This window comes from Struthio camelus, chromosome W, assembly GCF_040807025.1.
Source record: "Struthio camelus isolate bStrCam1 chromosome W, bStrCam1.hap1, whole genome shotgun sequence".
In the NCBI taxonomy this organism is placed as follows: Eukaryota; Metazoa; Chordata; class Aves; order Struthioniformes; family Struthionidae; genus Struthio; species Struthio camelus.
The window spans coordinates 42,179,673-42,194,199 of NC_090981.1; the positions used below are offsets into that span (position 1 = coordinate 42,179,673).

General features: G+C 40.1%; 1 protein-coding gene across 15 annotated transcripts in view; it reads right to left on the bottom strand.

The window, feature by feature from the left end:
• LOC138064125 (beta-1,3-galactosyl-O-glycosyl-glycoprotein beta-1,6-N-acetylglucosaminyltransferase 4-like) overlaps window positions 1-14,527 on the bottom strand; it is a 59,832-nt gene that overhangs the window by 34,192 nt on the left and 11,113 nt on the right. For 3 of the 15 annotated variants that reach the window (XR_011137385.1, XR_011137387.1, XR_011137388.1), the window contains exons 5-7: window positions 7,309-9,225; window positions 5,146-5,253; window positions 3,296-3,426 (exon numbers count right to left, since the gene is read on the bottom strand). Coding sequence is in view for 3 of the 15 variants with exons in the window: in XM_068925301.1 (XP_068781402.1) it covers window positions 7,396-7,466; window positions 8,072-9,224 (1,224 nt within the window). In the remaining 12 variants the exon portion in view is untranslated. The other 12 variants (XR_011137396.1, XM_068925302.1, XR_011137392.1 and 9 more) reach the window with 10 other exon arrangements.

The window sequence follows — 14,527 nt, forward strand, 5'->3', positions numbered from 1 at the left end:
ACTGTAGTAGCTGATTTGTTCACTTTCTGCATGAATTTACGGACCGAGATCAAGTTGCCTTTTTGCCCGGCAGTAAAAAAAAAGACAGGTATCTCCACCCATCAGAAGCACTGACATAACTTCTTTTTGGCTGCTTTCCCTTCCCTGCGGGTATTATTTTACTTTTATCTGGTCAAGTTACTCATCCATAACTCAATTTCTATTAAACATTCAGCACATGGTTCATTTGCATCAGCTAGATCAACTGCAGTGATGAACAATTGCCCAACTGCGCCTTCCAGGACTCCTCAGCATGGGGAAGGTGCATGTTGCACGGACTTGTTTTTCTGTTCAAATCACAAAAATAAAGAGCGTGATCAAGTAGCTGATCACAACAGTTGATTCAATAGAAAATATGTCCCAAAGATTTTTCAGGAGCTTTTACCCATCAGCCAGAGCGAAATGAGAATTAATCTACTCTTAGTGAGACTTTAGGAACTGGTTTGTTGTCAAACAATGTAATCACACAGGGCTGGATTCAGGGGCTATACAACCCCCCAGGAGTCAACCTTCCAGTCTTCAAAAGTCCCACACGACCTTGGAGAAGCTGCTAGGTACCCTATCTTTCCACTAATAACATGCCAGGACCAAATCACCTTCTGATACTATATAAAACCAGACAAACCTTAACTGATGAGCAGGCATTTGCCTCATCCCTAAGTCTTGACCAGATGGACAAAAGCGGTGTTTGCCAGTGAAACCCAACTTGAACAGTGAGCTCAATTAACAGCAGTCAAGTGCACCCAAAAGAAGATGTGGTACCTCTCCCTCATCTTTTTAGCCTAGCAGTCACTGTACTTCCTGGAGCACAGAAGTTCAGATCACATCCCTGCCTCATCAAGGCCTGCAGTAGAGAAGGCACTGACCAGCAGCACACCTGATAGTCTGAGCCACTTCTCTCAGACACTGTGTCACATGGAACTTGTTTAACGGAAACATCTGACTTTAATTTTAAACTGCCTGTTAGAAATACCCAAACTCCACACTACCATCAGCTAACCTGGCAATTGTGGAAAGCCTCTAGGGTGGCTGAAGCCCTTGTCAAACTAAGTTCTTGTCATTCTTCCCCCTCAGCTGGACTTGAACCACCACACAGAACTCAGTAGTTCAGTTGTCAAGAAATCCAAAGTAGAAGATTATTTTAATTCTCTCATAAAGACAATAAACAATAACAGAATTATGACGGCAGAGGAAATTGTTTTTTTCCACACAGACTGAAAGAAAAACTTCCAGGTAAGTGCTCCAGGTAAGTTTTTCTTTAACATCTTGACTCCTTGCTATTTAGATTTATGAAGTGCTTCAGATGAAATTCAATATAGAACTATTCACTTAATGACAATAGAGAAGCAAAATGCTAAGGCTGCTTAATTTCAGGATGACTCAGCTCTCTATGCCTTTGGCTCTTTATGGATGTATGACTTCAGGACACAGATTTGGTTGCCTTGGTTTCAAATGAGGACAACATATGCAGTACAAGAAGACATATTAGGTCTATTCACAAAATACACGTAAAGAGATTTTAAATACATCTTCATTTAAAAAAGTCATAAGAGAGAATTTCAAGATCACAAACTTCAGCCAATGAAAACAACAACAATAATAGAGTTAGCTGACTGTTTTTGAAAATTGTAATGCTGATATGCTCTAATGAAATGCAACAGAGCCAGTGTTTGTTCTGTTGGCTGAGCGGGCTGACTCCTGCTCCAGCTCCATTTGCTGAGGCAGCCCCATCCAAGGGAGGGTGTCCTGTATGATCGCTTGTGCGCCAACTGCCAGATGCTTTTCTAGTTCTGCTCTACCTTAGAGCAAGGCTGGATCTGAGGTCTGGCAAAGAAATAAACAATCTAAACATGCTTATGCTTTCAGAGGGTACAACTCTCCATTCTGCAAAGAAGTGGGGTGAAACTTTACCAAGTCCTGGCACTCACAGCCCAGCTGAGCAAAAGCTTGGACAAAAGAATGCTTTTTTTAAACAGTATGAGCAATACAGCAGTCAGAGAAGTGACTCCTCAACTAGCTAACAGCTGCATGCATTTTATCCCTGTTCAGTCCCAACATCATCCAGTTTTCAATTAATTGAAATGATTTTTAATCTAAAAGATGTTTTTCCCCTTTTTGGGTGACGTACATAATATTACTCTTTTGGACAAATCTTATTGACTGAGCTTACTGATATATAGCTCTGCCTGTAGCAAGCAGAATCTGGGACAAAAGAGGGGAGGTAAGTTTGGCACAGGAACAAAGGATAGGTGTTAACTTTTCCTTGAAATACCACAGGAACAAAATATGGACAATCTCCTAGCTATGGAAGCTGATACTGTTGTACCAATTTAGGTCCAGAGTAGCTAGGTACATGCACATGTTCCAGTACAGCTAATTAGATGGAAATTCAGCCATGCTTATACATGTGACTGTGATTATCTTAAGAGGTGTTGGAGCTGTTATAGGATTCTGGACTCCATCATAGCTTAGAATAAATGACAGATAAATGATAAAATTTAGTTGATATATGTATCTTAAGGCAATTAATGAGCTGGAACTGCTGTAGTAGAAAGGTAAGAAACAACATTAAGGAAAAAAAAGCAAGCATAATATCCCTTGGAGAAAAGAAATACCTGATACCTTCAACTCTGCCATTTTGCAAAGTTTTAGGAGGAGAACTTTAACTTTTCTGCTAAGTGAAAGCTCATGTAATTCTTCATCTACAGCTAATTTTTGCATGTGTTAGAGAATAATGCAGATCCCACCAATATTCTTCATCTTACTTCCTACGCAACTAGCAATTTAGTGCTTAAATGTTTGGATGTCATCATTTCCAACTGTATGATTTCCAGTTCCTATTCAATCTGTGGATAAATAGTGGCTTGAAACTCTACAGTATAAGATGTAGCTGCCTTTATTTCCCAACCTGTTCTGCTACAGTGAGAAAAATGCCTCCTGCAACATCTCTGTGCACTCTCTAACCTCCTTCTCATCACCCCAGGCAAAACTTAGACTTACCATCCTTTCTGTCTCAGAGAACAAACTCAGGCAGAGGAAAAAAGGCCCAGCGATAGAAATGCTGCTGCCTTTAATTAAATCACAATGAAGTTTCTAATTGTAGCCCAGGGAAGAGTCTTTTAAGTTAACTCAAATGTGTTATAGCAAACACTTGAGATGCAAGGTAGAAGTCATTCACCACTTTTTCACATTAGCACATATTTAAATTGGTTTCTACAAATAACTCAGAAAGCATCATTAAAAAACATTGACCTGCCTTAAGCAAAAACAAATTCGGAGGCTCCTTTTTCTGCCTTCTCCAGTGCAAATAGCAGTCTTCTTCTCAGTCCTTGTTACCCCCTAGTCAAGTAGAAGTAAATCTTCGAGATTTTTCAGAGAACCTATTTCCTACAAGAAGAGAAACTGATAAAGGCTCAGAGTATTTTCTCCTAAATGTTCTTTGTTTTCAGAACGTACTAACTCAGGTCTTGCTTACCTTAATCACAGAAAGCAACAGTGACCATGCTATTTTCAAGCATTTTTCACTTAAACAAATTTATGCTAAGACACATCTATGGCAGCTCTGTAATAAGAAAACACACTGTCCCTCTCTCTCCTCAATATCCCTTCTTGCTCCTTTCTGTTTCACTTGAGATAATTTCTAGTCCAAAGTGTCATGGCCATTGCTGTTCTCCTCTTTCTAAGAAGAGGTACCACTACAAGGATTAGTATACTTTAGCCACAGAAATTTCAAAAAGTTGGGTAGTTTTGAAAAAGCAGGACAAGGAAAGTGTGTTCAACCCTTGGCCTGAAATGCTATTTTTAGTATAGATTTACCAGATATTACTAACAGATCACATTGTTCTGAAGAAAAAAAGAAAACACCGTTTCTATGTAAATGGAAATTATCACTAGCAAGAACTATTCAAGTTCTATAAAAACATCAAATACAAACAGATATTATACCTGAACTAAAAATCTAGGTCACACTATAAACACCTAGTATCACACCGCATACGCTCCATATTTCCTGTCCAAATACTGCTTTCTCATATTTACACATTCTGATTCAAATGCCCCGGTAATGACATAGCAGCCATGGAAAGGCTCAACAAACTAAGTCTTTTTTTTAATTACAGTTATAGATTAGATGTCTGATTTGTAGCCTTTCCTTTCGAATCTTTTTATTTCAACACCAAAGAAAATATGTAGTGAGGCATTTATGTTTGTCCTGGCTCCACGTCCACCCTAATAAATTCATTAGCGAGACAAGTTGTACAAATGTTGTCTCCATGTCTCTCTTCTTCAAAGCTCATTATTTCTTTTTCACTTAACATTTTCACGTTAGAACACATTTGGCATTTTTGTTTATTTTTAGCCACTAACAAAATTGTTGGGCTGGACCTGACAGCCAGAAACAGCACTAGTGTCCTCCCCGCACATCCTTCCTGCACAAGAAAATCGCCCCTTATCCAGGTTAAGTGACAGTCCAGCTGCTCCATGCTGCCAACACTGGGCAGAGTGGATGGAAGAAAGCCAAGGTGTGGCTCCTTTCATGGAACAAAAACAGAAGGGACCATCTAATGGTGCAAACATACATGCATTTCAAATTGAATTAAATAACTTACAAAAATAATCTTTTAGGGGAGCAGGGAGAAAGGGGAGGAGGAGAGGAGAGGGAAGTTTGACCTTCACAAAGGCCAAAAAAACCCAGAATGCCAGATAATTGCCTATAATCTAAGTTCCAGCCCAAATAAAACTTCTTATTTATTGTGGCATGAGGTTCAGCCACTTTTCTCACAGAGAGAAAGGGGCTTGTGGATCGTGCCTCAGGTCCACTAAGTTTCAGCAAAGACCTATCTATACAGAGAACAAAGACAAGGAAGACAGAGGTAAATAATAAAGTTGTTCCTCGACCTCATAGCCTAATCACTTAAGTATGATATGGGCCTCAGACGGCATCTATGTTGCTAATGGCAAAGTTAAAAAACAGACAATGATCCAAAAGATAAGGAATTTATATTTTGGCTGTTCTTTTACATCAAGAACATATCTTTGTCCTCAGAGATTTGCATGACTCTTGGACAAGGCTGAAGCAACCCAGTCTGAATTCAGCGTTGACCCTACCTTGAGTGGGAGGTTGGACTAGATGATCTGTTGACATCCCTCCCAAACTGGATGACTCTATGATTTTGAGAACTGCCTTTCTACAAGCTTGGATACCTTCAATGTCGCCTTAAAAAAAAAAAAAAAGAATTACTAGAATTCATTAGGATACTTGCATTTCATAAAGCTGCAACTGTGCACAACTTATACTCCCCCAGCTAGCAAAAATATCACTGTAATGTGTGATGCTACCTCATATTGTTCCACCTCTGCATCTGCTTCTTTTTGGAAGTATGAACTGCCTTATTTCAGAGTCGTTTAAAAAAAGTTTCAATTCAGTTAAAACAGTGCAAAGTTGCATGTTGATTAAAATTGTTTATTTAAGTTTAATATGCTGCGGGATTTTGATTTTTGTTTATAGACTTATGTTAGAGCAAACCACTCAGGTTAAACAGTAATGGGGATGTGTATATGTGTATGCATATATGCACATATAGAAATAAAAGTATATAGAACATACGATGTATAATATATGTTATATATTAAGTATTATGTACTTTGTGTATTATATATAAAAATACAAAGCTAGTTTAACAAAATCCAAATTTTAAAATCTATCATTAAACATCTATTTTTGTGTACAGAAGGCCTAGGCTTGGCTCTCTGGCATCCTAACATCTTCTTTAAATAACCTCTTTCCATGGGGGAACCTCCTACATTATTTATAGGTATTAATGTATGAATCTGTAAATATGGTCAATAGTTCATAATCTACAAAGCTTCTATGAATCACATTAAGTCAGAATAGCCTTGAGGAGACATGGCAAGCCACCAAAGTAAGCAATTCACACTTTAAAAATAATCCCCATTTATCTGAGAAACAGTACATCAAACAAATACTTGACCTGTGCATTCACAGACTTCATAAATAGTTTTGATAAGCAATTAATAGTGTACAGTTAACCCACAACACACATCATCCATAGGTTTCTAAGTGCTTAACAAGATGCTAGGTCATTGTTGCTCCCATTTTACTGCTGGAACAGCTGAAACAGTAAAGTTAAATGACTTGTCTGAGGTCTCGTAGGAAATCAGTGTCGGGAATGGGGGAAACGGCCCATGACTCTGACTCTCAAAGCTATTCTCAAGCCACAGAAGACTAAACCATGATTAAACGTATAAATAAAAGTTGAGACCAAAAAACTTACTTGCATTGTCTTTGGTTCTCCTGATTCAAATTAAAAAAAAAAAAGATTTATCATAGGTACAGGTGATCATTATTGCAGCAGTTTGCGAATTAATAAAATCAGATATTTCAAAGACATTTGTGGGAGGAGGCTCTCTAATAAAAGCCAGATGCTTAGAAATGGGACAGAGGCATTGAGTAAGCTAGATCCCAGGGTCCCCTGGAACCATCAAAACTGAACTTATTGTAGAACAAGGTTCCAGAGAACTCCCCAAAATGGAAAGGGGCATTTCTGAGTTGCAAGTGTTTCTGCAGAAATCCCTGCACTAACACTTTCCTTAAGCTGTAGCATGGAGAGCATAGCAGAGAGAAGGCTGCAGGACTGCTTAGCTCCCAGGAGGGCTGGCAGGGCCCCCTGGAAGCACAGGCTGCTTGGAATACAATTGCTCTAAAGCTGAACCAGGGCTTGGTCAGACACACAGAGCAGACTGCGATCGTGGCAGCATAAGGCCATAAGGCTTGTAGAGAATGCCACTGCTGCACAGGGTCTTCATTTCTGCAATACAGCTATTTTTGTGATTACTTCTGGATTTAGCATGTCTTATATTTCAACATAGCACCACATTGCTAAATGCTAATTAGAAATAGCACTTGTTACACACTGTGTAAATATACTGTCTTGAAAAGGACTGGGATTTAACAGGAGGATATTTCTACTGGAAGAGACAGACATCCCGTGTGGACTTCTACTTTAAGTGGCTCTAGAAACTGCACTTAGATGGCACACATACTGCTTGCAAAGGATTTCAGTATGTAATAACTCTTTCAAGCAACCACCATCAATTTCATAGGTATAGCACAACATTAAACACAAACTTCACAGAGGGAAAAACTACATGCAGAGATGGGCTGGGAAGAGAGAACAATGCCACTTGCAGTGTGGTACCTAAGGATCTTTCTTCCCTTATATCATCCAGTCATATTCACATTGCAAATACCTTTGTTTGCTCCCACAGATGGGGAGCTTGGGACTTCAGGTCTATAAGTCAGGCCACATGGCCCATTTGTTCTCATGCTTTTCTCTTTTAGTTTTGTTTGCCAGCTGGGCTCTTCCAGTTTTCCTGCGGCAGCAGATATAGAGGCCTTTGCTTCAAACCTTTAAGGAAAACGAAAGTGAAGAAAAAGGGGACCAGCAAACAGACATGTTGGAGTTTCTCAGGAAAGATGGAAACAAACTCAATGTGAAACACATCTCTGAAATATTCCATTTGGACAGACAGTGCTAGAGCCTCCAAAAGCAAATCTTATCCTTTAAAAATCCCTTTATAGAACAATTACATGATTATTGTAGCAAGTGAGAGAACAGTTAATCAGAAAGGCATGACTTTCCATAAATAAATGACCAGGTATCCGACTCTCCAGAGCCCTGAACTTTATACAGAACGAACATTTAATTTGCTAACATTCTGCAGTAGGTCAAGGCAGAGGAGCTTCAGGCCTTGCGCTGTAACAGTACACAGTACTGGCAGTAGGGATTACCGTGCTGCTATAGTGAGACATTCACAGAATTTCTATGCAGAAAATAGCTATCAGAGGACAAGTGAACCCACTCTTTCTGTTGTTCTGCCAGTTTTTCTGCCAAGCATTTTACTAGGACAGGGTCTACCTTGGAGTCAAATTTATTAGCAAACCAATGTCCATAGTTCATAAGCCATCTTAATTCTGCAGCCCCATAGATGCACACGCTGCGAAGGTGGGTACCTGTGCATGGGGGATACAAATGGTCTTCAAGATAATTCCATTTCACCAAACGAGTTTTGCTTTGTAAGTCTGTTATATCCTGTGCCGACCTTGGAATTTCCCCAGGGACCCCAGGAACACGTGCAAGAGTGGCCCAGAAATGTTCATCCGGAGAGTAAGTATCCCTTGACCAATCAAAAAAATCTTTTGCGAGAGAGCTTTCAAGGGTATACTGAATAAATGCTCGACTTAAAACAAAATAGGCACTGCCTACAAAAACCTCAATATTATGGGGTGGTGGATTCTTGGAAATGTTAGTCTTCACAGGCATCTGCATGTATTCATAAGGCACTTTCATAAGTTCATAGTGATAAGTAAATCGTTCTCTTTTGCTACTGCTTGGCTTTATAGTTTCCAGCATATTTCCCCCACCAAGTTTTTTCAGTTCAGCAACCAACTGGAAGTTCGACCTCAAAGGGAAATCTTGGCCACACAAATTAATAACATACTTCCAGGGAACTGAAGAGTCCATCAAATCAGACAAACAATTGAAATCTGCTTGCAGCCTTGAAATATGTGCATACTCCACCGTTTCCAATTTTGATGCAATGAAAATATTGGAGAAACATTTAGCTAGATTGTTCATAGCAGATTTGAAACTTTTTGCTGCTTTTTGGTCATAATGGATGCAGTATATGTTTTGATGGCCATACAGTGAATGTATAAGCCTTTCTACCATTACTGCATCTTTATGAACAACCAAAGAATAGGCTAATGGAAAATTCTCTTCCTCTGGAGAAACAGGTTTTAGGTGGTATTTCCTAAGCGTATGATACAGACGGCAATCACTTGTCACTGCTACAACGTCTTCATCAGCTAAATCAATTATTTCTTTTCTTCTTATCTCTAAACTCTTGCCAATTTCACTGGGATCTTGTTCATATATAGATGAACAATTAATTTCATAATGGAAGTCATTTCTAAGATTGGAATACCTGTTTCTAACATAAGAAGAAGTGCTTAAGAAGTGCTCAACCAAATAAATGCCCTTATGTGAAAAAAAGAGTCTTTCAACATGGAGGAGTTTCAGCAGTGCAAGCAGCCACCCTGCAAAACACAGGATCAGAATCTTCTTTCTTGTGGGATGTTTGTAGGGACATTTATGTCTCTTCATTCTGTAGGAAGATAGAGATATATTTTAAATCAGGAACAATACATGAGAGGCAATCCAGCTTCTAACAAAGACGTGAGCACATTGTCACATGAACACCACTGTAGCAGGAAAGGGCACTGGAAGTCTACAAATCGCTTACTCTGTTTAAATATTCACTGTTCATATTAATGTTAATTGAAAAACTAGCAAAGAGTAGTTCCTTACTCGGAATAAGCCGACTGAAGGCAAGAAAACAAGTCAGATTTGAGATAGTATCCCACAGAATAAGTGTGTTGGGATAAGACTCCTACTGCTTATTTTCCAAACTTTTTTTATTTCTTATGAGCCACCCCTCTTGGGCAGAAACATGACCGTTCTCTGAGTAGGAAGGAGAGTTTATTCTCCTGAGTAACTCCAAGGAATCCAATGGGAGTAGCAACGGACTCTCTTGTGAGTCTGCAGAGAACACACGCTTAACGGTAGGCATTTTAAAAAATATTTTTAAAATGGTAGTATTTTTAAAAATAAAGTATTAAACCGAAAACTTTAAAAGTGAGTCAGAGCATCCTCCTCGTCTCTAGCACAGGGGCGGGGCTATGAAGATGTCCAAGGGGAAATGAACTTCCTTCCCATCCTCTCCTACAGGGTCTGACATATCTGAAGTCCTTGTGTCCAGGCTTTTGGGCAGTGATGCTAACCTGCCCTGACGCAGGAGAGAGATGAAACCACAACACTTCCATCCACTGGAGGGAGTGTATAATGCAGCCTTCAAAGGCAGGAAGGGTAGCAGCGAGCAATAGTACGTTATCCCGTTCTTTGCTGTGTGATGCAACTCTGGACTGCGGATTGCAAAAGCACAGATACGGTCCCTTTTTATGCAACGGGGTATTAATAACATACATCTCTGTAGCAGCCTTCCAACTGAGGTATTACTGCAATGAAAGCTAAATATAATGATCCTGTTTCCACGCAGTTTTGCTTTTACCAGCTGAGTGCAAACAGCATTGTTGCTATCATTGAATTTAAGTTAGGCCAGAATTCACATCCAGGTGCAGCATTAGTTTGAAGTCTATTTTCTCTTTTAATAGAACTGTTCATGCACAACAACCTCCAGTATCTTCTTTTGAAAATGAGCTGTTTCAGTATGTTTCAGAGTGAAGGAAATACCTGCCCACTTTGCCAGCTTATGTTCAGACCTGTTATTGGCTTTGAAATTTTGTAAGTGCACAATCAGCAGAAGCGTACATGTAAAGTGCTGTAAATGTTATGCAATGCCGTTACAAGACCAGAAAAGCTTCAATTCAGAACAGAATGCTAAGTGCAGTAACAATGCAGCTATTTGCAAAGGAAAGAGATGATAGAGGAGGATAGTACATAGTCTCAGCAACAGGAGAATCCCTAGACAGCCTACAGCTTGTCTCTTTATCTGTCTACACCATTCACCCTCTGCCTCCCCCCATGTCGTCAGATGCAGGATAGGGGGCACAGGCAGAGCATGGTGCGCTCCGAGGTTCCTGAAGTCATGCAAATGATGATAATGCCATGGCAAAACAGCCCTCAGTCAGTTCCAGCATTTGAGCTGGGTGGATGGATGGATCAGCACCATCTTTCTCCTTTAATTCCTGCAACAAGCGTGACGCAAATACCTGTAATGCTCTGTGTCATTTTCTCCTCAACTGTACTGACTTCAGTAGCAGCTATGCTTCCACATGCAGTAACAAAATGAAGCAAATGCTGGGGCTTCCCTTCCCCTCTTCCTCAGTTTTACAGATGTGGGAAGTGGGAAAAAATCCTGGGACCACCAGAAGTGACTCAGGTGCCTGCAGATTCCACATGACATGTAATATCAAGTATTGAGTTATGCGTGCAACACTTTTCATGAGACTAACTTAGGTATCTTTAAATGGCAGGTCTCACAAGCTGTAGCTGCACAAGCAGAGCTCAGCCTGTAAAGACTGAACTGCCTCATTAGTTCTCCCCCTAAAACATCTAAATACATCAGTTCTAGCCAATTACCATCTAACATGAAACCTTCTGTTCCTAGGCAAATTAACCAAAAAAGCCAATAAGCCACACTTACCCAGTTGAAACTAATCTAAACTTCTGGAGTCTGGTACAACCTGGAGTCAGATCAGGACATGCAAGAAATCACTTTGACAGCGCTGAGAATTCCATCTTACTGTTGATGAGTAGAGGACCAATATTCATACTCAACTCCCTGGATATTCCTGTGGTTGGCAGTGCCAAAAATTACAAGATACTATTGTGTTGTATAAGGAGGTTACAAAAATCCAGAAGAATGTGATGACATGGTTTGCATTCTTCATGGAAGGAGGAATTCAGGTGCCCTAATGAGATATCTCATCTCTGTCACTGAATCCCTATCACTCAATCTCTCCCTGGTCCTTGCCAGCATCTGGTTAGATGAGAGTGTCAGGATCCAGCAATATATCCATAGCTCCATCCTTTTTTATAACATACAATATCACTATCACCACAGTGGTTTAGACAGTATCAGGCCGCACATGAAAGGCCTTTTGAAACTGATCCCTTAAATCCCATCCCTTAAGCACTGTAACATCTTCCCATCAGTGCGGTTTACCACAACCAACACCTCACTGTCCCTCTTGCTCCACAGACTTATCACTTTAAATGCATATTCTCTGTCATTACCTCCCAGGCACAGTCAGGACGAGCACATCAGTTATTGTTAGAAGGGCAACAACTCTGCTCTTTAGGCAGAAAAAGTTTGTCTTAAATAAGGATGAAGATAGTTTCTGCAAGAGACGGGGATTTCTTGAGGAACGGTGTGAGACTACAGAATGAACTTCTCAGTTAGAAGGGCCACCACAAATCTCATCAGTTTTTGATCCAAGTGCAAAGCTCTTATTTCTTAACATGTGCAGCACTTAAAACAAAGCCTCGCCCAGACATAGCCCAGCGCTGTACATACAGTTCTCCCTCAAGAAGGAGGGAATGAATGGCATGCAAGAGATAAGAGAGTCACCTTGAATGACCTGGTATGCCTGGGCAATAGAAGAGCCTTATCTGAAGTAGTGCTGCCCAGGTGTCACCTCTGGTTATGTTGCTCATGAATATTTTTTTCTCTGATGTTAACATCAGTTAGCTAATTATGTTCTTTTTACTGTATGCAGGATCAATGTTCCCTCTCTTTTATAAGAATTTTATATTAGGAAGGGAGCATGGCATCGCCAGCTTGCCTTCTTTTGTAAAACGTTGGCACTTCCACTTCTACATGCGTGTGAGAAGATTCCTGAAGAAATTAATGGAGACTGATCACATCTTGCAGCCCACATCATACTGCACAGCTGGTATATTAAACACACACAGTCTCTAACCGGATCAGAGGACCTACTGAGTAGGATGCAAATACTGAATGATTCAGAGAAGATAAATGGAGTGTTCTTATTTATCTTTTGCAAGAACAAAAGCAACGCTCAAAGAAAACAGATATGCAACAAATACAAGGGAAACACTTTCTTACACAATACCTAATTATAGCCTGTCATAACGTATCTTAAAGACCATGTCTCAGTAGGATTCAAGAAAGAATTAGGCAATTAGCTGGCTAACGGGAGTATCCAGAGTTACATTAGCTAAGAGGTAAATATGGACAGAAGGCTAAACTCTCTGGAATCATGACATAAGGCAATCACAAGCTGCTGAGAATTCTGACTGGAAATTTTTACCAACAAAAATTTTTATTCTGACCATTGCTCTGTCCTCTGCATCTGCTTTCTTTTTGCCTTTTGTCAGACCAGAAGAGTGATCCCTACTTAGACCCATGACAGCAAAAAATGTATTCCTCCCAGAGAACGGCTGAGTTTTCCACTGGCACATTTCTTTTCTTTTTTCTCTCTCTTTTATTTTCTCCCTGCAAGAAACTGTTTTGAGCAGCTTTATATACCTTCAAACACTTCCCATCATTTGGCTTTTGTAAACTGCAATTACACAAAAAGAGGTACAAAGTGGCAGAGGGGAAAGAACGTCACTCTCTCAAGAAAGAGGTCAGCCACAGCCTTCTACCTCCTGAATGCAAGAGCTGTGCTAGTCTAAGCCAGCAGAATAAACCCTCCCAAAGAGGATCAAGTGAAGACTGAGCCTGCTGCTCTTAAATTCAAATTCTCAGTCCTTACCTTCAAGGTACTGCAAGCCAGGCTCAGCTGTCTGTGTCTGTTTAGGGCAGTGACACTGGGCTTAGGGAAGGACCAGAAAACATGTTACACTCTTCAAGTGGGCAGTGGAGCTCCACTCCATCCTATGTGCAGCAGTTCAGTGTGCACACCTCATCCTTTGGGAGGCTGTATAAGAATTCTGAAGCTCTCCTGTGGCTCATACAACGCCCATAAAATCCTATAAAACTCATAAAACGAGAGTATAGACTTTTTCCCCCCCTTCCTCAAACATCAGCCAAGCAAACTGGATTCTGACTCACCTTACAGCAGAGTAACTTAGGGTTACCAAGGTTAAACTGATGGGAAGCCCATAAGAAAGCAGGACTGTAGCCATCCTCTGCAGGGGTTGTTCCTTAGTCTCATGAACTCACACAGAGTACTAAAAGTATTGGAAGTTACGAACAGAGCTATGGCCAGCTAAGAAGTTGGGAAGGCCAAACAGAAAGCAGAAGTATGCTAGAAAATGCACACAAGGACAACAAACAGAAAATTAGACCTTGGTTTCAACTGACTAAAAGAAACAGGGGAAGATGAAGCTGATATGGAAATAAGAACAGATGGAATAATACATACGTGTTGTGTATAAATGTGTATATATACAGTGGGTAGCATAGCAAAGGTTTGGGGAAGTGAAGTCAAGTACAGATGGATCACCAAGGAGTAAATGTGGAAGACCTATTACCTCAATATTCACTTCCTGCTGCTATCAGCTAGTTAGATAGGAGTTTGTCTTACTGGTAAAAATTGTTGCTCCTGTTTGCCAATTAGTGAATCTTATTCCAGCACTCTGTAAATACAAATTAACAGTTTTTAAGGCTGCAAAGTACCCAAAAGTGTGCAAACCCCTACAGAAGGCATATCATAAACACAAAAAGCAGTATCTGCACTTGTACACCATACGTAGGTTACCTGCTTGGGTAAATCATATAGCACACTTGACACTAAGCTTGTGCTGGAGCACTTTTACATAGGTAAAAACAAAGAGCACCTACAGGGACAGAGAGGCAAATTGGTGGTGGCTATTTCTCTAATGGTGGTGGCTATTTCTCTAATGGTTTTTACTATATGGATTACTATAACACAAAATGTTGAATTTCTACTGAGAGACTGTAACCACTTGAAGTGTTA